The 26726-nt window shown below is 38.2% G+C and overlaps 1 protein-coding gene and 1 long non-coding RNA gene across 3 annotated transcripts in view; one reads left to right on the top strand and one right to left on the bottom strand.

The window, feature by feature from the left end:
* Copa (COPI coat complex subunit alpha) overlaps positions 1-26726 on the top strand; it is a 44666-nt gene that overhangs the window by 3401 nt on the left and 14539 nt on the right. The window contains exons 2-17 of one of the 2 annotated variants that reach the window (XM_071618259.1): positions 274-387; positions 1794-1867; positions 5025-5105; positions 7065-7141; positions 7869-7978; positions 13079-13188; positions 15065-15164; positions 16078-16213; positions 17168-17250; positions 19457-19607; positions 21215-21281; positions 22690-22765; positions 24719-24801; positions 25614-25753; positions 26287-26372; positions 26461-26626. In XM_071618259.1, the coding sequence (XP_071474360.1) occupies positions 274-387; positions 1794-1867; positions 5025-5105; positions 7065-7141; positions 7869-7978; positions 13079-13188; positions 15065-15164; positions 16078-16213; positions 17168-17250; positions 19457-19607; positions 21215-21281; positions 22690-22765; positions 24719-24801; positions 25614-25753; positions 26287-26372; positions 26461-26626 (1654 nt within the window). The remainder of the gene's footprint in view (positions 1-273; positions 388-1793; positions 1868-5024; positions 5106-7064; positions 7142-7868; positions 7979-13078; positions 13189-15064; positions 15165-16077; positions 16214-17167; positions 17251-19456; positions 19608-21214; positions 21282-22689; positions 22766-24718; positions 24802-25613; positions 25754-26286; positions 26373-26460; positions 26627-26726) is intronic. The other variant, XM_027950732.2, reaches the window with a different exon arrangement.
* Positions 25505-26726, bottom strand: part of LOC114104561 (uncharacterized) — a 37479-nt gene continuing 36257 nt past the window's right edge. Inside the window, exon 2 of the long non-coding RNA XR_003584859.3 lies at positions 25505-25769. This is a non-coding gene — a long non-coding RNA (uncharacterized lncRNA). The remainder of the gene's footprint in view (positions 25770-26726) is intronic.

The following is a 26726-nucleotide window of genomic DNA, read 5'->3' on the forward strand; positions in this document are numbered from 1 at the left end:
ATGAAACTTAAAGTCAAATCTCAAAGCAATCGAATAATCCAAGTAACTTAACAGAATCCTAGAAAAAAGTTGCCCAACAATATTTAAAGGAATATAACAAAAGTCCAGCACCTGACAATATAAGATTTGAAGCCTTTGTCATCCAGTATGTCATCAAGGATGTGGAATGAATGAACAAACCTATGATTAATCTAACTGTTCCTTTTTCTTATCAGAATTGTCAGGAAATAGCATTGTGGGCCTTACTTAGCTCGGTCCATTATTTCCCCACAGGCCTCAGTTTTCATCCCAAAAGACCCTGGATCCTGACCAGTTTGCACAATGGGGTCATTCAGTTATGGGACTATCGGATGTGTACCCTTATTGACAAGTTTGATGAGCATGATGGTAAGTCAGTTTCTAGAGGGAAATTAAAAAGATAAGGTATTTATTGCCTCCTAGAGTAGTTTGTTTCTTTATTTATTTGTTTACTTTTTTCTAAATTTATATATGACAGCGGAATGCATTACAATTCTTATTATACATATAGAGCACAACATTTCATGTCTCTGGTTGTATATAAAGTATATTCACACCAATTCGTGTCTTCATGCATGTACTTTGGATAATAATGATCATCACATTCCACCATCATTCATAACCCCATGCCCCTTCCCTTCCCCTCCACCCCTCTGCCCTATCTGGAGTTCGGCTATTCCTTCCATGCTCCCTCTCCCTATCCCCTGGAGTAGTTTAAGCCTTGATTGATATAGGTTCCTTTAGGATTAAAGGATGTGGAATAGATAGAACTGAAAAATTCCAAATAGGAATCATTGTAGAGATTTGAAAGAGCAGCTCTCTAAAATGAGATGTTTAGCATCTCTTGCAATTAGTTAAATGGAAATTAAAACTACACTTAGATTCCATCTCACTCCAGTCAGAATGGCAATAATCAATAATACAAGTAACAGTAAATGTGGGTGAGGATGCAGGGAAAGGGTACACTCATACATTGTCGTTAGAACAGCAAACCGGTACAACCACTCTGGAAAGGAGTATGGAGATGCCTCAAAAAACTAGGAAAGGAACCACCATTTGACCCAGTTTTCCCACTCCTTGGTATATATCCAAAGGATTTAAAATCAGCATACTACAATGACACAGCCACACCAATGTTTATAATAGCACAATTCATAATAGTTAAGCTATGGAACCAACCTAGGTGCCCTTTGACAGACGGAAGGATAAAGAAATTGTGGTATATGTACATGATGGCATATTACTCAGCCATAAAGAAGATGAGATTATGGCATTTGCTGGTAAGTGGATGGATCTGGAGACTATCATGCTAAGTGAAATAAGCCAATCCTATAAAACCAAAGGTCAAATGTTTTCTCCAATATTTGGAAGCTCACCCACAGTGAGGGTGGGGGGCAGGGAAGAATAGAAGTTCCGTGTATTAGACAAAGGGGAATGAAGGAAAGATGAGGTATTAGGAAAAGGAAGGACAGTGGAATGAATCTGACATAACTTTCCTGTGTACATAGATGAATGTACCATAATGAATCTCACCATCATGTACATCCACAAGAAATTAATTTTAATAAATAATAACTATGGGTAATGGCAGAAAGATGGATAGAGGAAAGGGAGCAGGAGGAGGGGAAAGGAGAAGTACTGGGGTCTAAATTAGAATAAGATATATTCCATGCTTGTATAATTATGTCAAAATGGATTCTACTATTACATATAACTAAAAAGAACCAATAAAAAAAGAACAACTCTCTAACATTGTTGCCTGCCTTCTTCCCCAGGTCCAGTACGAGGCATTGACTTCCATAAGCAGCAGCCACTGTTTGTCTCTGGCGGAGATGATTATAAGATTAAGGTACCAAGGATCTGTCATGACTGGGAATAATAGACAGAAGGATGTGGGAATGTTTGAGAATTTCTGAAAGTCAGAACAACTCACTTATGCAGAATTAGGCTTTTAACAACATCCAGAGCATTTATCCAGTAAATGCTTATTGAATCCTTACTGTGTACCAGATATATTTCTTTTTGGGGAATTCAGAACTGGCTTCTGTTCTCAAGGAACATTTATTCTTTTTTTTTTTTTTTTTGATACCAGAGATTGAATCCAGCCGCTCAGCCACTGAGCCACATCCCCATCCCTTTTTATTTTTTATTTTGAGACATGTTCTTGCTAAGTTGCTGAGGCTGGTTTGAACCCACAGTCCTCCTGCCTTAGCCTCCTAAGTCACTGGGATTACAAGCATGTGCCACCACATCCAGCTCGGGACCAGTCTTGATACTCAGTGTTCATCACTATAAATAACACACTTAGAAATAATGTAAGTAAATTTTTACTATTTCAGCAATTTAGAATACCCTGTCTCAAAATAAAAAAGGACTGGGGATATAACTGAGTGGTAAAGCACCCCTGAACTGCGTTCAATTCCCAGTACAAAACCAATCAATCAATCAAAATTGTCTTTATTTACCTCCATAAGTCATTTTCATTACATCTAATTATATCCAACCATGTGAGTTAAATTTTCATTAAAAAAAAGTGTTTTTCATAAGCTACTTCAGAAGTTATGCATTGTAGATTATATAGCAGAACTTAGGTGATGAGGAAAAATGACAGATACCCATGGAGAAAAGTGGTATTAGAATTATGGGAAACATTGTTCTTTCCATTTCTATATTTAGGCACTAAATCCTAGGGTTAGTTAGTGGAAGTTCATTCCAGCTGAGAGCTCCAAAGACCCTTAAGAATATTACCTCATTATAACATTTCTAAATAAAGTATTTGTTATTTATAGTGATGAACACTGAGTATCATGATTGATCCTGAGCTGGATGTGGTGGTGCGTGCCTGTAATCCCAGGGGCTCTGGAGGTTAAGGCAGGAGGACTGCAAGTTTGAGCCAGCCTCAGCAACTTAGTGAGGCCCTAAACAACTTAGTGAGACCCTATCTCAAAATAAAAAAATAAAAAGGGCTGGGGATGTAGCTTAGTGGTTAAGTAACCCCGGTGGGCAGCACAGTACCAAAAAAAAGAAAATTTCTTAACTTGGGGAACTACAGGTATAGCTCAATAGTAAAGTGCTTGCCTAGCATGCAGAAGACTTTGGGTTCAGGGGCTGCTGGGGTTATAGCTTAGAGCTTGAGTGCCCACCTAGCACGGGTGAGGCTCTGGGTTCAATCCTCAGCACCAAATAAAAATAAGCAAATAAAATGAAGGCATGTGTCCAGCTACACCTAAAAAATAAATATTTGAGAAAAAAAAAGACTTTGGGTTCAATTCAAGCAATGCAAAAAATTAGATCTGGGCACAGTGCATATGCCTGTAATTCCAGCTACTCAGGAGGTTGAACAGGAATTTTGCAAATTCAAGGCCAACGTGGGTGACTTGATGAGACTCTGTCTCAAAATGCATCAAAAATGGTAGCTGGATGGGTGGATCAGTAATAGAGTAGTACTTGCCTAGCATGTGTGAGGTCCTGGGTTCAATACTTAGTACTACCAAAAAAAAAAATGGTTAACTTGGTTTCTTATAATTTAAGAAAGAAAAGACTGTCATTTAAGAAAACAGGTCTTTTCCTAAAATGAGTTGGTTGGTTGGTTGGTTGGCAGTACTGGGGGCTTCAGCCTCACTGAGCCATATAGTATTTTCATATTAATGAGTTCGAGTTTATAAGTATGATAGGTGAGTACAGATTCCAAACGTATGGGCATCATTTGCCCTCAAATTAGGAGTCAAGGTGATGCTGTGTATTATATTACTCTTTCCTTTGGAATCATAAATCTACTTTTTGAAAGTGATAGGTGAAGTACCAAGGGCCTGTGTTTAAGATGAGAACATAATTATACCCGTAGAAAGAAGAAGTGTCAAGTTAACTGAATGAGTAGTTTCCTATTATTAAAATGATTTCTCAAGCCAGGCACAGTTGTGCATGCCATGGGCTAGTCCCAGCTCACTCACATTCCACATGTGTGAGGGAATGGGTACTCATCCGAGGGATGGGCTGGCTGTGAAATAAAAGCTATGAAAGTAATATATCAGAAAATAAAGACAAAAAGGCAAGAATATTTTTAAAGCAGGGGTATGACCAGTTGAGCTGACCATAAGGGTCTGATTTCTAACAAAGAAAAAGCCCTTGCTTGCTTTATCAAGGTATAAGGTGTCAGTGTAGCCGGGGATCTTGTTTCTTGGGGAGGCTGTTTGATCCTAAGGCTGTGAGCTAAGATGGGCCTGCATGATCCAGGCATTCTCGAACCTGGGGATTTTCACCCAGGATCCTGAAAGAATGGGTTCCCTGCCTTAATGGCTCCAACAAACTATAATTTATATAAATGGCCTCTACAGGTTCTAGCTACTGGGGAGGCTAAGGCAAAAGGATCATTTGCACCTAGGAGTTTGAGGCCAGGGCAACATAGCAAGACATTGTCTCAAAAAAAAGAAAAGAACAAGTTTCTCCCCAAAGAAAGGAAGACATTTCTGTAGCTTGATTGTTTTTGCAGTGCTAGGGGATTGAACCCAGAGCCTTGTGCAAACTAGGCAAAACATTCTACCACTGAGCTATATCCCTAGTCCCCTTTTCATAATTTTATTTTTAGCTTTCCCTAACCCAGCACTCCCACACATACCTTCCTCCCTCACATTGTTTAGCTGACCTATATTTTCATCCTCTGATTTAAAATAGGACTCCTTGTCAAGTTTCCCACCTATTTAGAAATGCCAACCCAAGATCCTCACTCCTCAATTTCCAGGAATATCTTTTTTTTTGGTGTGTGGTACTGGGGATCAAACACTGGACCTTGACATGCTAGGCCGGCGCTCTACCACTGAGCTATATCCCCGGCCTGTTTTTTTATTTTATCTTGAAACAAGGTCTTGTTAAGTTGTCCAGGCTGACCTCAAACTTGAGATCCTCCTGCCTAAGCCTCTTGAGTAGCTAGGATTACAGGTGTGCATCTCTGTATCTGGCTTCAAGACCCTTACATCCTTTTCCTTAGGTAGATATATTTGTCTTCGCAGGTTTGGAATTACAAACTTCGGCGCTGTCTCTTCACATTGCTTGGACACTTGGATTATATTCGCACCACGTTTTTTCATCATGTAAGTAGCCATGATGCCTCTAGTTATGGAGCATTCTATAGTTTACCCATACTCTTCTACTGGATTCTAAGAACGTGTGCTTTGATAAAAGAATTATATTATTTGTGTGGCTCTTCTAGGATCTTTGGGTGTTTTTTTCTGCGTTGTTTCCTACTGTAAAAGAAATCACTTGTGTTTATTTCTGAATTTAATTGGATTTGATGGATTCTTTGAGGAAGTCATTGGTTTCTTTTAATTATTTTTTAATTTTTATGTGGTGCTGAGAATCGAACGCAGTGCTTCACACATGCTAGGCAAGTGCTTTACCACTGAGTGACATCCCCAGCCCCTCGTTGTTTCTTTGTAGGGAAAAATAGGGATTTTATTTCAAGTTTGCTGTGCTAGCAAACCAAAGTTTGCAGATTAATCTCATGTGGGGTATTCTTAGTAAGTAATAGGTATGCCTGGAAAGAAGGTCAGGCAAAGATGGCACTTTGAAGTGTTAACAATCATAGGCTTCTCTCTTTTACCTATTCACTTAACCAGGTTTACTGCCTTCTTTGAACTGTTAGGTATCGTAGATTTAAACAGGGGATTACAGATTAGAGACTTCGAGCCTCTTAATCTACTCTCAGCCTGGCTAGGTCATCCTATAACTCTCTGCTAGTAGAATTAACTTTTTCTGTTTTTTTTTTTTTAAATTTATACATGGGCACAGTCTTTATTTTTTTAATGTAATGCAGAGGATTGAACACAGTTCCTCACATGCTGGAGGCAAGCGCTCTGCCCCTGATTCACAATCCCAGCCCACTGTTTCTATTTTTTGACTCCGGTAAACTAAATCTCTTAAATTATTTAGAATATAATGAAATAAACAAGTATATACAGATTAAGTACACTTTATTTCCTTTTTTTTAATATTTATTTTATGTGGTGCTGAGATTCAAACCTAGTGCCTCATGCATGTAAGGCAAGTGATCTACGAGCTACAGCCCCAGTCATTACTTTATTTCCTTTTTAAAAACTTAAAACTTAGGATAGAATAGGAGACAATGAGAAAATTGCACCGGGAACATCTGGGGATGATAATTATTCAGTAAGATAATTTATAGGTAGAAGTTACTTGTCATTACCATAAAGTACTTTCTCAAGACCCTTGCCTGGAATGTGTTGTGAAAAACCTTGGTTTTTTTTTTTTTTTTCCTCTAGTTCAGTAAATGTTTATGTAATTTGTTAAGTCCTGTGCTAAACTCTGGAGACATAACTGTGAATAAGAAATACTTCTTATTCTCAACAATTTTAAAGACTCAAAAAAAGCCAATTTGTCTTTTTCTTTTTCTCTTTTTTGTATTGGGGGTTTAACCCAGGGGTACTTAACCACTGAGCACATTTCCTCTTCATTTTTGAGACAGGGTCTCAAAATTTGCTTAGGGCTTCACTAAGTTGCTTAAGCTGGCTTTGAACTTACGATCCTCCTGCCTTAGTCTTCCAAGTCGCTGGGATTATAGGTGTGCACCATTGTACCCAGTGCCAGATTGTCTTTGTATATTATTTGCTGTTTTGCTTACTGAGCCTTGGCAATTTTGGGGAAACTGGATGCTCTAACCAGGAGATTTCAGATTATAAAACAGTATTCTCATCCTAGAGTAACCAGAAGGCTCTTTCAGTGGATCTTAATTTGCAAAATCAGCTACCTAAATATAAATATACACTTGTAAATGTAAATATGTATTATGCCATGTGCCTCTGAAAGTTTATTATGCCTATATCTGGCATCTAATTTTAACTCTTCTAGGTGAAAATGAAAAATTGGTAGATTGGTGGGAGAACATAGTTGGCCTGAAACCAGAAACAGCAGTTCCTTTGCTAATAGTTGAAGTGATAGGCAACAGTATGCTCCCCAAAAAGAGAAAAATAGTTACAGGAGCCTGACAGAACAAGTTTGTTTAATGTTGAGAGCCTTTGTCTGAAATCTTTCAGGAATATCCTTGGATTCTGAGTGCCTCAGATGATCAGACCATCCGAGTGTGGAACTGGCAATCTAGAACCTGTGTCTGGTAAAGCAGGAGGCAAAAGCCTCCAACAGAGTCTTAATTCTTCCCAGTTTTTCATAATCAGCTTGTATTTCAGAACAATGTTTGTCCTTTGCAAGTGTACCACATTTGCTGGCTAATTACTGATGGTTTGTAGGATGCTTTTAAGTATAAAATAATAAATATGGAGACAGTCTCATTAGTAATGTGTAAATCTGGATTTACTGATAATTTCTTCACAGAAGTCGTAAAGCTAGACTTTTAGAACAAGAATTTTATTTGCTTTTCAATTCTGTTTCCATAAAACTCAAGTTAGGGTCTAGACAATAAGTTTTACTTTGTATTTGAAGATAAAGCTTTCATAGAATTCTATGTGAAGAAATAAGGAGTGTTTAAAATGATGTATTTTAAGGCAATCCTACTAAAATATATCAGATAATTCCTAGTATGAATTACTGAAATTTCATTTATTTTCATATCTTAATGTGTCTTTAGTCTGAGAGGAAAGCTATGTAATCTCAGTTCTTTTGACATTAGTAATATTTAAAAGTGTTAAGAGTCAAGAAGAAAGCTGTTAAAACACATGACCTTGATTATTCTTTTTAGTTCAGAATTGTTACAATTACTAGCCTTTTCCTCCATTAAAGTATAATTGGATGAGTATTTATTGAATATGGGAAAAGATATTTAGCTTAGGAATCTATTGATTTCCACCTCTAACTTAGTATTGTCTTTTTTCTTTCCCTTGCAGTGTGTTAACGGGGCACAACCATTATGTAATGTGTGCTCAGTTCCATCCCTCAGAAGACCTGGTTGTATCAGCCAGCCTGGACCAGACTGTGCGCGTTTGGGATATTTCTGGTGAGCTACCCAATTCAGGGGACAACCTTATTGTGTCTGGCGCAAAACTGCAATTGCTTAAAATAGGGTAGTTGGCTTAGAAAAGGAAAGTTAGAATATTTTGGTCCCATATGATAGCACCTTTGTTTCTGAGGTTATTGATTGTTTCTGTTTGATGCATCTGTCTATGAAAAGTGGCTACTCTGGAAAATTCATTTGATTTGAGTAAATTTTAACTTTTATTATTTATTTATTTTGGTACTAGGGATTTAACCTAGGGGCACTTTACCACTGAGCTATATCTCGAGCCCTTTTTTATTTTTTCTAATATCTTTATTTTATTTTTTTATGTGGTACCGAGGATTGAACCCAGTGCCTCACATGTGCTAGGCAAGTGCTCTGCCACTGAGCTACAATCCCAGCCCCCTTTTTTATTTTGAGACAGAGTTTTGCTTACTTGCTTAGAACCTTGCTAGGTTGCTGAAGCTGGCCTCAGAATTGTCATCCTCCTGCTTCAGCCTCCTGAGTTGCTGGGATTACAAGTGCATGCCACTGTATCTGGCTTAACTTTTGTTATATCCATTTTTAGTTAAAATTTATGTTCCTTTGGGGTATTTGATTAAGAATCAGTCTTTCTACTCCAGTAAGAAAGAATACAGGCTGGGGATATTGGTAACTCAGTTGGTAGAGTGCTTGCCTCAGATGTACAAGGCCCTGGGTTTAATCCCCAGCACCCCCTTCCCACCACCAAAAAAAGAAAGAAAGAAAGAATACATCTTTGATAAAAAGAAATTTGAAAGCAGATTAATGCAGGGGAACAGGACTCTTGGATTCTGTTGCCTTATTTGGAAAAAGGAAGAGTCCTCTATTAGATTTCTTTTCGTGGAAAGAACATGGGACAGAGGGAATTGGTGACTTTTAGGTCCAGAATACCTGTTAGTAGGCAGACTTCTAGGATGTGAAATTAAATAATTAGTAGATTTTGGATGTTTGGAATAATTCCTCCTTTCATAGATAACATATCATTATTTTGACATAAGGATTTAAATGTTTAGTGCAGTATAGAGGAAATCTAAGAAGTTGCTAACCAGAGAATTCAATTCAGAAAGGACCATACCTGTGATATAGATGGAAGAAGAGCTTTGTGTTGGAATCGGAAAATGAGACTAAATTTGAGGTTCTCTTCTCAGTTGTATTTTATTATTGCTTGCTCTATTTACTCATTGCCTTAAAAATTCTTGAGATTGAGTTCTTTGAAAAGTCAGTGGCTGGACTGCAAAATAGTGTTTCAATCTATGAAAAGGAGGCCCCCTTATAGATTTTTGCCTGATTCTTTATAGTAATAAAGGAGTCATCCTTCTGCATTGAATAGCTGAGGTGATAACTTTATCCAACTTCCTTGTAGCATGGTGGGCTGGGGCAAAATGGTACTTGCTGTTTTACAAGCCAATGATGAACAGCAAGTTGAATATTTGAATTCCTGGATATAATATTTAGAATGTTGCTGTAGCAGTTGTTTAAGATTCATGCATCATTCAAACAAGCCAACAGAAGAGGGGAACAATTGGAGAGCAGACCCTCTAGGTCTTGACAATTTTCAAAGGCTTAGAATTAGAAGAGATTTGTATAGACAAGATTGTATTGGAGAGAGGGCAGTTGTACTCCTTCCTCTAGGGCTTTGCCATTGCAGTTTTTCGTCAGACTGATAAGGCTTTATGAAGTACACCCAGATGTGACCAGCCATGCCAGCAGGAGGAGCTAGGTACAGGCATTTAAGCCCGTGCCCACTCCTCACTGCCAATACCAGGGAACTTAGCATCTATTTTTCCAGTAACTTAGCTATGGTTTTTCACTGTGCACACATTCAAAGTACCCTCTCTATCTCAAGATATAGGGCCCTGCTGGGGTTAGATCTAAGGTCACACTATTCCACCTGATCAGAGACATTTATTTAGAATAGTTTTTCCCAACCCAAATTCTTTGAGAAAATTAAGTGCTACAGAAAGTACTTTGATTATGTTCTCAGTTCTCCTAGGAATGGTATACAGCTAATACCATTCTGGATCATGAAGAAATTAATTTGTTACATACCTGAACTTATTCTTTTAAGCAGTAAGGCTTCTTTCACAGAACACTGAGTTAAGAAGGGCCTTAGACTGCTCCACTCTAGAGTACTGTTTATGCTATCTGATACTAGGATAGCATGTTCCCTGTGGTCTACCTAAAGCAATTTGGGGCAATCAGGTAATTGGATTCTCATTAGTAATCATTGAAAGCCCTAGGCAAGAAATGCTTTTCTTCACTTTTTGCAAGCAGAAAGCATGTTTGCATCAAAATTAAGGGCCCTAGATCAGAGGAGAGAAGGAGAGTATGACCCCAGTGGGGTTTATACTTGCTTTTGAATGTGTGAATTGCATGCATTACTATGTAATAATATTGTAATTGTTGTATTTTTTATGTCTGTTAATGAGAATTTTGTGCTAACTTTACATACTAATGTTAATGTTTTCTTTACTATTTCTAAGTGTTTTTTCTGTACTCACTATTCTCTTCAATAACCCGTTAACCAAAGTAGAGGTATTTAACCAAGTAGAAAGAGCTTTGGGGTTAGACTTTTGCACTGACTTTTTTTTTTCTAGAAACCAGCATGCTCTTTTCAGTAGAACTCTTTTTTGCTTTGGTTCAAATAATTCTGAACACAGGAAGAGAAATTAGCTTTCAGACCTGTTAGAGATCGGGGCTAACATTTCACAAAAGGAAAAGTTAGTTCTGAATCAGAGAACGAATATCCCCAAATTTTAGAGAATTGGTGAAAATTCTGATGATTTTAAATGTCTCTTTTTGAAAGGGACACTCTCTGAGCTAGTAGGTAAGCACTGAGAGAATGTAAAAATCTTCAAAGGAGAAGCTGTCTCTTGATAATGTTTCCCATAAGAATTGAGCTTAGCATAGTCCGAATCATTTGTGTTAACCTGGCAAAAATCATTTGTTTAAAAGGTAATGTATTTACAGCCTAGTGTGAAGACAGGTTACTTTTTAGCTTTGAGCTTCCAAGTAAACTGACTGTTAAATTATTTTAATATGCTTACACCTTTGCATGTCAAGCTCATGTAATTCAGGCTCAGTGAAAAGACTACTAAAAAAGTATTAATATGCTGCCAAATCCTGTCCTCACACTTCTCTCCTTACTGCTTCCCCTGGTCCCTGTTGGGAGGCGTGCATAAACTGGTCCATTTTGAGAGTGTTCTCTTCTCCCTCTGGATTTGGGTAGCTGCTGTAGAAATTTTCCATCTGTCGTTCAGTCCTAGTGAGGGACTTGTCGAAGGCTTAAATATTTCTTTTCTAAGTATCTTTTCACTGCTTGTCACTATTCATCTGTCTGTTTTGCCCTTCCCCTTTTCCTGGATCATTATACACAAGTGCAACAAAGGTTTCCATTCTGTCATACAGCTTTCCTTTTAATGTGTTTGTTGAAGTTTATTGGAGGTGAAGTTCCTCACAGCTGTCTGTCTTGTATCTGTCTTTGAATCTTTCTCATACACCAGATTCATTAGAAAAAGTTGACAGATCCTATTAAAGGGAAGAATGAAATAAGTGAAAGGAGGCATCTTTGTGATGACTATGTCTGTTGGCTCAATGCTCATCTTGGGGATGGGGGACAAGATAATTAAAACTCCATGAGCTCTTGCTTCTCCAGTGCTGAAGTTTAGGTGCACTAGTATAGAGGAGAGATGGTTTTAAACCAATGAGCATAATTAAGCTTAAATTTTCATATTTTCCAACTGATACCAAGTTTTTAGGCTTGAAATTACTCAAGATTTTATATTTTGCGAGTGCTAAGTAATTTCATCTTCCACTCCCTGCACCCCAAATACTTTAGACGATGAGATTTTTATCCTGTTTTCTCATCTACAGACTGATATCTGCTTGTCTGTCTCAAAGGGTTGGTATGAGAATCAAATCATGTAATATAAGAGTGTGTTGAAAATCAAAAGTGCTTTTCAAGTGTAAGAGAGTATTATTGTTATTTTGATTCTGATATAGCACAAATGGCTTTTAAGGATGGGTGTAGATGAGCACAAATGCCTCTACAAATAAAATGTATCTTATCCTAGTGTCTTTTGCCTATTGTTTTCAAATTTTGGGCTAATTTCTCCCAGTGAGGCCAGCCTCCAAAAGTTTTAATAGCAAAATACATATATTCAAATCTATAACCAGCCTTTTAAGTAAGAACTTAAAAGTGATGGGAAAGTTTTGATTACCTTGTGCCCTGTTCCAGGGTCAAGTAGAAGGTATGAGTATACTTTTTGCATAGTACTTTTTCTTCAAGACAGTACCTTTTTGATCATATTTTTAGTCTCTTTCAGATCAGATAGCTGTTTTATGCTTAATAGATCTAGTTTGTTTCTATAACTCATTTGGGACTTCCTTATGAATTACCTCCAAGCTTCCAGTTTGAGAAACACTGAACTGTGGCCTCCCCAAATGACTTTTCTTTACAATATTTTGAGATGATGAAAAAACAATGTTATATATTTCATGCAATTAAAAAAAAGTGAATATTGAATGTTTACCATTTGAGGCCACATTTTGAGAACATTGAAGAATGAAAGCTAGGTATGATGGCATACACCTATAATCCCAGCGGTTTGGGAGGCTGAGGCAGGAGGATCTCAAGTTCGAGGGAAGCCTCAGCAATACCATAGACCCTGTCTCAAAATAAAAATAAAAAGGGTTTGGGATGTGGCTCAGTGGTTAAGCACCCCTGGGTTCAATCCTTGGTACCAAAAAATTGGAAAGTGGGTATTATCTGAAGTGACAGCTCTTTAGGTGAGATTTGTTGAAGTTAGCTGTGTCTGAAATTTGGGTTAGTTTCCTTTAGAAAGAAAACCAGTAGTGGGCCTTTTGAATGTTGAAGGAAGAGAAGAGGAGATAGTGAATAAACTTCAGAATTTTGAACAAAATATTTAGAAATAGGAGCTCTTGAGTCTCTTGTCTCTTTAACTTTCTTTTTCCTTTCTCTTATGTTAGTCTGTTGCTGTACCTTTCTGCTTCTGGTACTCTGCTCTTTTTGATAATGTTATGTTTGCATCTTTCATCCCGATCCTTACCCCATTGAAGGTCTAAGGAAAAAAAACTTGTCTCCTGGTGCGGTGGAGTCAGATGTGAGAGGAATAACTGGGGTTGATCTATTTGGAACTACGGATGCAGTGGTGAAGCATGTCCTAGAGGTACTTATCTCTGCTGCCAGTGGCTGGGTGTGGGCTCTCCTCTGGGGAAGGTCACTGCATCTCATTCATTATTCATTCCTTGAACAAATATTTATTTGTTTTTTGGTACAAGTGTCAGGTGCTGTTTAAGGCATGGGAAGTAGAATTGTGAGTAAACTGAGAGGGAAATGAAACTTCATGTAGCCTTATAAATACAGTGGGGAGAGAGGAAGAAAGCTGAGCATAGCTCCATCACTGTCCTGTCCCAAAGCAGGTCTACACTCAAGCTTTCTGGAAGCAGGTGGCAGAAATAAATGTAATCAATATTACTATAAACCACGTGTAAGTAATTTCTATTCATTGTGGGAAAAGAGAAAAGCATAAGGGAAGTAAACTAGCTCTTTTAAGATAAAAAAATATCTGATTTAACCCCCCAGTTGTTCACTAAGCTAGGTATCATTAACCTCATTTTACAAAATGAAAAAAATTTATATTTGAGAAATGAGTTTACTGAAATTCATATGTATCTAGTAAATGAAAGAAAAAATAGGATTTTAACTTGGATATCTCTGACTTCAAAACCCAGCTGCTTTTAACCATACCATGATATGTCTCAAAAGTTCTTTTGAATCAAAACTACCTTATCCATGTTTCTATCACGCATGGAGTACAACTATATAAATAGGGTATAGAATATCTTAAGATTAGCAGTTCTTAAATTTTTTAGTCTTGAGAATCTCTGTACTCTTAAAATTTATTGAGAACCTGAATTTTTGTATATGTAGATTGTATCTGTCAGTTTTAACCATATTTGAAATTGAAACTGGAGATTAAAACCAGGGCCTTGTTCATGCTAACCATGTGCTCTACCATGAGCTATGTCCCAAGCCTAAAACCAAGAACTTTTTAAAACATGAACAAAGTCAGGCATGGTGGCACATTCCTGTAATGCCAGCTACTTAGGAGATTGAGGCATGAGCATCACAAGTTTGAGCTCAGCCTGAGCAATTTAGGGAGACCTTATCTCAAAATTTTAAAAAGGGCTGGGCTGTATACTCAGAGGTAGAGTGCTTGCCTAGTGTGTATGAGGTCCTAGGTTCAATCTTCAGTACTGCAGAAAATTAAACAAAACATGAACTATGTCAGCACACATTCATTTGCTGGTAGAATGATATTATCGCCTGTCATGTAGCCTCCCCAAAACTCAGTTTTATACTCATTCTTACACAATAAGAATGAAAAGAAAGTGAAGTCTTGGTATTTATTATGAAAATAGTTTTGATCTTACATTTCTAAAGAAATCCTGGGAATAATCCAAAAGTTTTTGGACCACATGTTGAGAATTTCTGCATTAAGTTATAAAATAGCTTTTAGTTTTGGCAGTGCCACTTGCCTAATACCACTGTGCTTCATCCCCAGTCTTATTTTTTTTCTTCCCCATTTGATTTTGAGACAGGGTCTTGCTAAGTTGCCCTGGTTGGATGCAAACTTGCAATCCTGCTACCTCAGCCTTCCCAGCAGCTGGGATCACAGGTGTGTGCCTCTATACCCACCTAAAACAGGTTTTTATACTTGAGGTTAATAATTAGAGAAATAAGATATAGTAGGTTAAAAAAAAAAAAGAAAAAAAACAAGGCAAAAATATCCTAAATGAAACTGAATTTAGGGGTAGAAATATTTGGAAATTCCCTTGAGGATTAGAATAATATTGGGTAGGTTGACATGGTTGGTAATTCTAATGTTCAAAACCTTACATAGTGGCATAGTCCCTTGAGTTTTGACATAAAGAGTAAATTAGAGACATCTTTTACAACTACCAGCATGGTTCATTGATTTGCTTTGTCTGATAGTTATAAAGCTGTTTTGAAAAAAACTATTTTTTTTTTTTTTTAAATAGGGTCATGATCGTGGAGTAAACTGGGCTGCCTTCCACCCCACTATGCCCCTTATTGTATCTGGGGCAGATGACCGTCAAGTGAAGATTTGGCGCATGAATGGTGAGTGAACCACAATGAAGAGTATCACCGTGTCTTAAGAAATTGACTGCTGGGAACTGGGGCTACAGCATAGTGGTAGACCACTAGTCTAGCATGCACAAGGCCCTGTATTCAATCTCTAGTACTGAAAAAAGGGGGAAAGGGGTAGTAATTAACAGTTAGACACCTAAGTAGCTAATCTGCTGTATTTTGACCTGCCTTCCTACTTTAGGTTATTATCTTATGCTAATCCTGGGAACATTGGCATTGCCCTTTTTCTTCCATCTTTTTTTTATATGGTCAATGGTAGAAGGCTTGCTTGGCATGCACGTGGCCATGGTTTCAAACCCCAGCACCACAAAAAATAAATAAAGCTTCTGTCATGGAGTTTACATTTGTTCTAAAATGGCAACTAGTGACAAATGCTATCAGGACAAATAAAACAGGATAAAAAACCTGAAGAATGATGGAACAGAGGTTTTATAATTGCTGGGAGGGTTGGAATGAAAGGACAGAGACATAAAGATTAAAAGACTCAAATGAAAAAAATCCCTATATTTTCAGGCTGGTTGTATAGCTCAGCTTATACCGAACATGTGCAAGACCTGGGGTTTGATTCTCAGCACCAACGGAATTAAAAAAAGGAAGAAAGGTCCTGGGTTGTAGCTCAGTGGTAGAGCACTTGCCTTGCATGCATGAGGCCCTGGGTTTGATCCTCAGTACCACATAAAAAATAAATAAATAAAAAGATACTGTGTCCATCTACAACTAAAAAAATATTTTAAGAAACAAAGGAAAAGGAAGAAGAAGAAAAAAAAAACTGCCCCTTTGGAAGTTAATTTTAGTATTTTGTAGTGGTACCTAGAACTTGGTTAAGAAGATTGTTGTATAGTAATAGGGAATTGCAATAACCTAATTCTCTTTCATCCTTCAGAATCAAAGGCATGGGAGGTTGACACCTGTCGGGGCCATTACAACAACGTGTCTTGTGCTGTCTTCCACCCTCGCCAAGAGTTGATCCTCAGCAATTCAGAAGACAAGAGTATTCGAGTCTGGGATATGTCTAAGCGGTAAGGGATTTACTGATGTTGTGTGACCAAACCAATGGGAATAGCCCCCTTTCTCTTTCTTACTTTTTCCCTTTAAAAATTAGATTAGAACTTGGGTGTAGTGGTGCACACATAACTCCAACAACTCAGGAGGCTGAAGCAGGAGGATTGCAAGTTCAAGGCCAGCCTGGGCAACTTTTTGAAATCTTGTCCCAAAACAAATTTTAAAAAGGACTGAGGATGAGGATGGCGCTATAGCTTAGTGATAGTACTGGGTTCGATCCTCAGCACCACATCAAAATAAACAAATAAAATGAAGGCATTCTGTCCATCTACAACTACAGAAAATAAAATTTAAAAAAAGGACTGGGGATGTAGCTCGGTGGTAAATCACCCCTGAGTTCAATTTCCATACCAAAAGAAAGTGAAAATTAGACTATAATGTTCCTTTTTTTCTCTCATCATCTTTAACGTGTAGAAATCAAATAATAAATTATAAAAACTTGAAGAGACCTAGAGATCGACATTTATTAATTTTCTATCAAATAGAAATCTCTGTGTGTATTCTTTTCCTCCTCTGAATTTGAGCATTTTTCTCTCTCCTTTCCCCCCAGTTCTTTAGCAGCAGAAATAAGAAATATGAAATGAAACAGTACAGAAAAATATTTAGGATGAATAGGGAGAATTGAAGTATCAAAATAATAGGGTGTGGGGGGGTACAGCTCAGTTGGATTGAACCTGGGTTCAATCCCCAGAACCACCAATAATAATAATAATGATAATAATAGGATCAGTTTGAAGTTTCCTCTTTTCTGTTCATTCGTAGACTTTAATATGATATATGCCTTTACTTATCATACACACCTGATTTACTTTTTAAATCGCCTTGCAGGTTCACCATTCACTGTTCTTGCATGTGATCAGCTGAAGATTCCTAGGAAATTAATGTTCTTTGTCTACTGTTTGCTTTCCTAGGACTGGGGTTCAGACATTCCGGAGGGACCATGATCGTTTCTGGGTCTTAGCTGCCCACCCCAACCTTAACCTCTTTGCAGCAGGTAAGGGCCATTATTATTATTACTACTACTACCACCACCACTTCCTCCTCCTCCTCCTCTTCTTTGTTGTTGCTTTAGTTCAAATTACTTGAAAGTAATTCTTCATTAGCTTTGTCTCTAGTAAACACAACAGTAGAATTCAGAGTCACTAAATACTACTACTCCTTTTCTTGGAGTGGTAGTATTTAGTGCTCTTTCTCTACCAAGATTCCTTTAATGGTAAAGCTCATTCTCTTTGAGTAGCTCCTAGGAACTCATAGGAGGCTAATACAGGACACTTAGAATCTCAGGCTGAGAAGCTTATTTATTTGTTTGACAAATACATATTAAGTGGTAGGCCCTGTTCTGGGTTCTAGTGTTAAAGCAGTACATAAAATAAAGCCTTTGTCTTTACAGAGCTTTTATTGGTAGTTAGGGGAGATAGACCATACATAGTAAATATATAAAGTGATGCTTTGAAGAAAAATATCAAAATTAAGGAGAGGATGATAAATAGGAACAAATGTGGGGACCACTACTGTATATTTAGTGTTTAGAAAAGTGAAAAGGAATGAGACAATGGAAGAGCAAATGCAAAGAACATATAGTAGGATAATAAAGAGAAGTACTTAGAATGTTAAGAGAATATCAGAGATCAGTAGAATTATGATGAGCCAAGGGGCTAAGTAATAGCAAGGGGAGACACACCAGAGTGTGCATCATCATCATCATTATTATTATTATTATTGGTACGGGGATTAAAATCAGGGGAACTTAACTACTGAGCCACATCCCAGCCCTTTTTATATTTTATTTAGAGACAGGGTCTTACTAAGTTGCTGAGGGCGGCCTTGAACTCGAAATCCTTCTGCGTCATCCTCCCAGGCTGCTAGAATTACAGGCATGTCCCACCACGCCCAGCCTGAGTGTGCATTATCTTATAAATCATGGTTGGAACTTGGTGATTTTTATCCTGAGTGAGTGGAAAACTATTGAAAGATTTTGGGCAGGGAAGTGACACTGGTTTATGTCACTTAAGAGTATAAGAATAGAGTATTTCTCTAAGGGATGGACAATGCTAATATGGTAAGAGCAAAACATTTTAAAAAACAGAACCATAAAGGCCTTTAACACTAGCATTCATTTTTTAACAAATACCTTTGCTCTTTTTATTTGCTAGGGACTGATAAAGGATAGAAATTATCGCAATTTTTTTTTTTTTGCCTTCAGTGAACTAATGGTATAATGGAAGTGAGAGATTTAACAGTATAGAGATAAGTACTATAATGAAGTCTATAAAAGTTTTAGGGACTTACAGAGAAGGATGTGTCTAAATGTGGCAGTGTGATTTAGTATTAAGAAAGTATTCACAGAGAATTATTTAAATAAAGATTTCAAGGCTGAGAGTGGTGGTGTATGCCTATAATATCAGCATCTTGGGAGGCTAAGGCTGTGGAGGATCACAAGTTCAAAGCCAGCCTCAGCAACTTAGCAATACCCTGTCTCAAAATAAAAAATAAAAAGGGCTGGTATGTAGCTCAGTGTTTAAGTGACCCTGGGTTCAATCCCCAGTAGCCCCCCACAACCAAAAAATAGATTTCAAGAATTGTGAGAATTCAGGCAAATAAGAGATGCATTTAGGTATTATATTAATGTTTTTTCTGTTGCTGTAACAAAATCCCTAACACTGGATATTTTATTTTATTTTTAAAAAGAGGTTTATTTAGCTCAGAGTTTTGGAGGTCTAAAGTCCAAGATTAGGCAGCCACAACTCTTTGTCCTCTTGTGATGACTCCTTGGCTGTGTCACAGCATGGCTGACACCATCCTGGCAGGAGTGTGGGCAAGGAGAGATCCCATTGCCAGAAAGAAGCCAGAGAAGATTTAGGGACCAGGCTTACTCTCTTAGTATAACAACCTACTCTCAAGGGAACTAATCACTGTTCTGAGACAACTACATTAATCCCTTCTGAGGGTTCACCTTCTAATGACCTAGTCACATTCTATTAAGCTCTGTTCTTTAAAATTCTAGCACCTCAGCACTGCCACACTAAGATCAAATTTCCCGCACATGAATCCTTGAGGGACAAACCACATCCAAACCATAGCAGGTGTCTTGTCTTAATTTTTGCTTACATATATAATCATCCTTGTGCATCTCCTTGTGCCAGCTTTTTTTTTTTTTCCCCCTATAGTTAATTCTTTTCTCACTGTTTCCTATCCCCCAGGTCACGATGGTGGCATGATTGTGTTTAAGCTAGAACGGGAACGGCCAGCTTATGCTGTTCATGGCAACATGCTGCATTATGTCAAGGACCGATTCTTACGTCAGCTGGATTTCAACAGTTCTAAGGATGTAGCTGTAATGCAGTTGAGGAGGTAAATCTGACTTGTTTCTATTTTTACAAACCTTTTCATCAGTCACTGTGATATATTGCCCCAAAACAGGGCTCTTTCTTTTAAATGACCTTTGGATCTCACCTCCTATCACAGATGAAATCCCCAAAGGATAACCCTGCTCAGTTTAAACCCTAGCATGGCAAATAAGGAGGTGACCAGAAGTAAAATGGGAATTTCTCTGTTGAGAGTGCTATTGATTGACCCTGCGGGGGGAGGAAATTGTACTGTTATAGTTTGTAAACCAGGAAAATGTTCATGATAGAGAGTATCCCAAATTGGAGACATGCCTTTTTTAGTGGGTGCAGGTACTAGGGATTGAACCTAGGGGTGCTTCCTCACTGAGCCACATCCTAGTCATTTTTTATATTTTATTTAGAGAAAGGGTCTCACTGAGTGGCTTAGTGCCTCACTGTTGCAGAGGCTGGCTTTGAACTAGTAATCCTGCCTCAGCCTCCTGAGCTGCTGGCATTACAGGCATCCACCACCACGCCCGACCGGAGATGGGCCTTTTAACCTTTATTTAGCATATCTGCCTTGAGAGATCTCATAGCATAGTGGTTTAATAGACCTAAATGATTATAGTACACGGTAAGTACCATAATGGAGGTTTATAAAAGAGTTTTAGTTTTCCATAACTCTTTCTTTGCTTTCCAGCAAAATGTACTCAACTCTAAACGAGAATATATGTCTCCGGAAACTCTTAATTCTGAAGATATGATAACCTCTGGGATGCCTGGCAAAAGGAACTGTCCTTTTGGAAAGCCAGCTGCATCAGCATGCTGAAACATTCATAGTGGCAAACATTGGCATGCGAGTTTGATAACCACCCTCTAGCATCACTACAATAAAAAGATGGGTTTATGAGAACAATCCAAGGGACAGGAGAAACCAGCCAGAGACATCACATCAAGTTACTCTGTGGTGTCCATTGCAATTATGTGTAGGAATTTGTACCCAAGCAGAACCATAGTGAGTGCTGACCCTACCTTTTATTGAGTAATTTGACTTGTACTAGAGCTTGCAATGAGCTCCCAAGCCCTACAAAAAGGAGGAGAAAAAAATTCAATTTTTATTTATATTTATAAAAGTGATGAGTTTGTATATAAAGATAGTAGAATGAAACAGACATTATTGCTATGTGTATACATGTGACTGCATGACCAATATGATTCTGCAACCTGTACACTCAGAAATATGAGAAATTATATCCCTTCTGATTCAGATGTATGATATATCAATGTCATTGTACTGTCATGTGTAACTAATTAAAACAAAAAAAAAAAATTTTAAAAAAAGATAAGAAGTGCTGGGTGTGGTGGCACATGCCTATAATCCTAATGACCTTGGAGACTGAGGTAGAAGGATGGCAAGTTTGGGGTCAGCCTCTGCAACTTAGCGAGACCCTCAGTAACTTAGCAAGACCCTGTCCCAGAATAAAAAGGACTGGGGATGTAGCTCAATGGTAAAGCATCCCTGGGTTCAATTCCCAGAACCAAATAAATGAATAAATTAAAAACAAAAGGATAATTCCTTTCTTCTATTCTTATACCTATTCTGTTTTCTCCTTTTTCTATATATATCTCTAGTGGGTCCAAGTTTCCAGTTTTTAATATGTCATACAATCCAGCAGAAAATGCAGTCCTGTTGTGTACAGTAAGTAACCTATGGATTCCTCCTAAATTCTCCTTAGGTATTTTTCTGATCCCCAGAGTGAAACTGTAATGTCTTCTTAAAAGCTATTTAATGGTCATTTTGCAGGAGCTAACAAGTGAACACAAACTAAGCATAAACTAGAAAGGCTTCAGTTGTCATAAGGAAATTGAAGGTTTGTGAACATGAATCTTTCATAAGGCTAATATAATATCTAAACTTAATGAAGCCTCAAGATGAATGACCCAGATTACTGAAAGTGATTGGAGAGATAGTTTACAGCTGTATCCCATGCAAAGGAGATGCTTATATTGATCTCTCCCTTTGGGGGAAAATGGATTTTGGAAGGGGGTTCTTTTCAATGAAGTTGACTTCAGAGTAATCAAAGCCTTTTTTTTTTTTTTTAAGAATATTTTTAGGGCTGGGGTTGTGGCTCAGCGGTAGATCGCTGGCCTAGCATGTGCGAGCCCTGGGTTCGATCCTCATCACCACATAAAAATAAAATAAAGATACTGTGTCCATCTACAACTAAAAAATAAAATATTATTTTTTTAAATAATATTTTTAGTTGTAGATGAACACAATAACTTCATTTTGTTTATTTTTTATGTGGTGCCAAGGATCGAACCTAGTGCCTTACATGTGCGAGGCAAGTGCTCTACCACTGAGCCACAGCCCCAGCCCCATCAAAGCCTTTCTTGTCATACAATTTGCAAAAAGAAAAAAGGGAGGAAAAAAAGACCATTCTAATTTCAGTGCCCAGTGGCCAAATTTAAAAGAATTAAAACATCTTTTCCCATATAACCTCTAGTGTCCAATCTTGGTCATTCTCTTAATATCTAGCAGTCCCATATTCTTATGGCAATTCCCATATTCTCCTGGCATTTTTTTTTAATGTGTTTTTTTTTCTCTCAAGCAAACTTTTTTTTTTTTTTTTTAAAGAAAGAGAGAGAGAGAGAGAGAGAATTTTTTAATATTTATTTTTTAGTTTTCGGCGGACACAACATCTTTGTATGTGGTGCTGAGGATCGAACCCGGGCCGCACGCATGCCAGGCGAGCGAGCTACCGCTTGAGCCACAAGCAAACTTTTTTATGTTAATAAGCATAATTCAGGTGGGACTCCAGAATGTCAGGGATCTTAGGCTTTTGATTTGTGGAAAAGGGCAATCTTGGTTTTCATTCAGATAAAATCTGCCTCTTTAAAGGATAAAGAAAATATCATTGCTGAGTTGGTTAGCTAAGAGCTTTATAATTCTTAGATATGGCAACATTTGAATACTGTCTGGGTGAAGGGGGAAGAAAGTATAGTTTCATATTGTTGTCTGTGTAATGGAACTGTTTTCTCTGTTAGAATAAACTGGTATCTTGGGTGCTCCTCACTAACATTTTAATTTCCCTTTTCTCCTACAGAGAGCCAGCAATTTAGAGAATAGTACCTATGATCTATACACCATCCCCAAAGATGCTGATTCGCAGAATCCTGATGGTAGGCATGCTCTTTGTCTACCTAAACCTGCTTCCAGCTCTCCTTACCCACATCATTATTCTTTTTCAAGGTTTTCACATCCCATCCCCAGGCTGTGGTCACATCACTCATGTCTGTTGGCAGGTGCTGCTGACAGTTACATCAGAGGCGACCATGGTGTGAAATATTCATGTTTCCCCTCCATTTTATTACCCCAGCTAGATATATATATTTTATAATTTGGTTATTAGAAACTCTCCATTTTCTCTTTCAGCACAGCATGTTATCCTAGTTTATTGTCAGCTGATATGACTTTCACCCTGGTAGTTTCATTTATTTAAAAATGTGGTTCCAATCTTGCAATGTCTCATCCTGGGACTAGGGATTTATACTCTTCTATCCACATCCAGATCCGATTTGCTTCCTTTTGCATGTCAAAAAGATGAGGCTGCTAACAGCCCAGGGCCCCACCTGGGATCCCAGGATCCAGCTGAGACCCCTGCCTACCTCTTTCATCACCACTATCCCTTGTTGATGTTCTTACTATTAGAACTTGCTGACAAAACATTCTCAGAATGGATTTCACTCTGGCTTCTGTTCCTATCAGTGCTCTTCCTCCAGGGGGTTTATAGACTTTAGCATATCAGAGATTTATTCTACAGGTCCCCGCTCTCACTAGCAGACTTTGATCATATTTTAGACCCCATCAACACATTCTCAAGAAATGTTTTGCTAGCTCTGTCCCTTTTGTGGGTGCCTCAGGTCATTATTGTTAATCCTGTTCACCTTTTAAATGTGCTCATACTGACAGAGAAAAATCTCTATATATTTGGTATCCGTAAGTCAAAGTCCCCCTTACAAATTAGTCATTTAAGCCAATTCTGAACTAAGAACTAAATTTTGTGATTTGGTTCTTCCCAACCTACTCCCTTGCTTTTGTCCCCCCAGATCTGTTTACAATTATTAGTTTAAAATATTTTGTTCAGTTATTATTTTTGTATATATTATATATATTAGTATATCTTTTATTATTATTATTATCATTATTATTATTATTATCATTATCACTTTTCTGTTCTCCATCCTTTGAGGGAGATAATAATTTATAAGGTTTGACTCTTTGTTGGGAAACAGAGGAAGAAAAATCAAAAGCTGGAGTAGTGTTGTTCCCTGACCCCTAAAACAGGGAATGTTGGTTATGATAATTAGTTTTTCAAATTGTCTGCCACTCCAGATGCCAGAGAAATATAAGGCAAGGCTGACCAGCATGTTTTGTCCAGTTTTCTACTGTTATAATATATGAAAGAATATTTCAATGCATCTTTCACAAGTTTCTCAGAGGGTAGAGAGGGGTGTCCATTGGAAAATTCTAATCAACCACCAGAAATGAGGAACTCTCTTTTGGGGTAATAAGTCTTTAACACTTAACAGAGCAACAGCTTAGTGCTAAATACTGCCCAGCATAGAACTCGCTTGTCAAGATTTGGTTGGGAGTGCTCTGCCCCACTGTGCCTTACTAGGAGGTCTACATTTGCATGTTAAAAGCAGCGGAGCAGCTGCAACCTGGGGAGGGGGCTGCCTCTACTCCAGTTTGTTCTGATAGGAGGTCCTAGGACATTGACAGGCTGCTTGCTGTGCCACAGCTTGGCCAGGGAGGCCCTGCTCGTTAGCTTGATGGAGTGTGCTGTCTCTCAAGATGGGCAGCCCTTCTGCCAGTATATGGTGTTGGCTGAAGTGCAGCCACTTGGCCAAGAGGAAAGAGGCTTGGCAGGGGTGGGGGTTGGAGTTTGGAGGGGACTGGTAGGGAAAAGTCACTTGACAATAGCCTCAGGTTATGGCTGAATTAGTTAGGAAGCAGCTGAACTGGCAAAGCCAAGATGGCAGCCAGCAAGACTGGCAGCTCTATGGCATCTGACTCTGTCACCTGCTAGTAGCTCACCACATGCTCCTACCCTTTGATTTTGTTCTCTTCAGCCCCTGAAGGGAAGCGATCGTCAGGCCTGACAGCCGTTTGGGTTGCTCGAAATAGGTTTGCTGTCCTAGATCGAATGCATTCGGTAAGTTAAGACTAAAATCTGAAACCAGTTTGGGGAGTGTAGTGGCAATGGCCTGTGTATTGCAAAATAAAAAGTACTGTTTTTTCCTTATTCCCCCCTGACAGCTGTGGTTCTCAACTATTGGCTCTGCCTTTATTCCTAGCCCTGAGCTAACCCCCTGGGGGACAGATTTAAAGTTTTTTGATTTGAGTTGATATTACTGTAGCTTTGGGCTTAAGAAGCAAGATAAAGTCATTCTTGACCATTTGAGCAAAGCCGAAATCAGAATCAAATTTGAAATAAGTGGGTTGGACGATGAGTAGATCTCTCTACTTGACCTATCGCCATTGGAACTTGAAATGTAATAGGTTCAGCACAAGATAAACAAAATTCTCAAGAAAATATTTAACAAAAATTTAACCCCCTCTGGGGCTGGGGATGTGGCTCAAGCGGTAGCGCGCTCGCCTTGCATGCGTGCGGCCCAGGTTCGATTCTCAGCACCACATACAAACAAAGATGTTGTGTCCACTGAAAACTAAAAAATAAATAATAAAAAAAAAATTTATCCCTCTAAGTACTGTTTTCTCTCTCTGATTGACTGAGAATCTCAAGTTTCATTGGAGTTCAGAATTTTTTTTCTTTCTTTTTTTAAATGATATTAAGACCCTTAGAAAGGATTTTGGAATGATCTGTCTACCTGATGTGTGATTAACTTGGACAGAGAGAAATATACTTAGTTTATTGAAGCTAAGGAATAATTGCTGAGGGATGTCATTAGCTGTCATCATTTTATGTAATCACTTTTTCTCTTAATTCTTTAACATTCCTTTCAGCTTCTGATCAAGAATTTGAAAAATGAGATCACCAAAAAGGTACAGGTGCCCAACTGTGATGAGATCTTCTATGCTGGCACAGGCAATCTTCTACTTCGAGATGCAGATTCCATCACACTCTTTGATGTACAGCAGAAACGGTAACATGATAGGTGCCTGTAAAAAAACAAGCATATAGTGGGGGAGAGTGGACAACTTTAGTGGGAGCTTTTCTCTCCCAAGGAAAAAAGAGGGATACCAAGGTTAATGGCACAGTTCTTGTGCTTAAAGGGGTTTATAATCCAGTGATGAAATATGTAAATATCCCTAATAATATGAGAAAATGAGAGGCAAGGGCTTGAAAAGAGGGGAAGTATAATGCAAGCCAAATTTTTAAGTTACAGAGCTACTATGCAGAAAATGTTTATTTGGCATTACATTGAGAAATTGGGGTTTATGTGTGAGGATAAAAAGACCTAGATCTTAGGCTGGGGTTGTAACTCAGTGTTGGAGAGTTTGCCTCTCACGTGTGAGACACTGGGTTTGATTGATCCCTAGCACCACATAAAAGTAAATAAACAAAGATATTTTATCCATCTATAACTAAAAAAAAAAATTAACAAAAAGGACATAGGTTTTAACCCTAGACCCAGGAGTCAGATCTATTCATGTTTGACCTTCTCTCTCATTTCAGGACTCTGGCATCTGTGAAAATTTCTAAGGTGAAATATGTTATCTGGTCAGCAGACATGTCTCATGTAGCACTACTGGCCAAACATGGTAAGTTTTCATATATCCACCCTGATTTAGAGCCCACTCCCTCCCTCCCCCATCCCTGCCAGTCTGCTGCACTCATTCTGTCCAACAGAGCACTCATGCCCTTTGCCTCTTACAGCCATTGTGATCTGTAACCGCAAACTGGATGCTCTATGTAACATTCATGAGAATATTCGTGTCAAGAGTGGGGCCTGGGATGAAAGTGGGGTGTTTATCTATACCACAAGCAACCACATCAAATATGCTGTCACCACTGGGTAAGTTTATTATCTGGAATACAGAACAGGAGAAGGTAGCTTCTAAAAACTCACTGTCCTATCTCAAGATGTCACTGAAGTCTTCTATGAGCTTCCTTCA

This window comes from Marmota flaviventris, chromosome 10, assembly GCF_047511675.1.
Source record: "Marmota flaviventris isolate mMarFla1 chromosome 10, mMarFla1.hap1, whole genome shotgun sequence".
Lineage (NCBI taxonomy): Eukaryota > Metazoa > Chordata > Mammalia > Rodentia > Sciuridae > Marmota > Marmota flaviventris.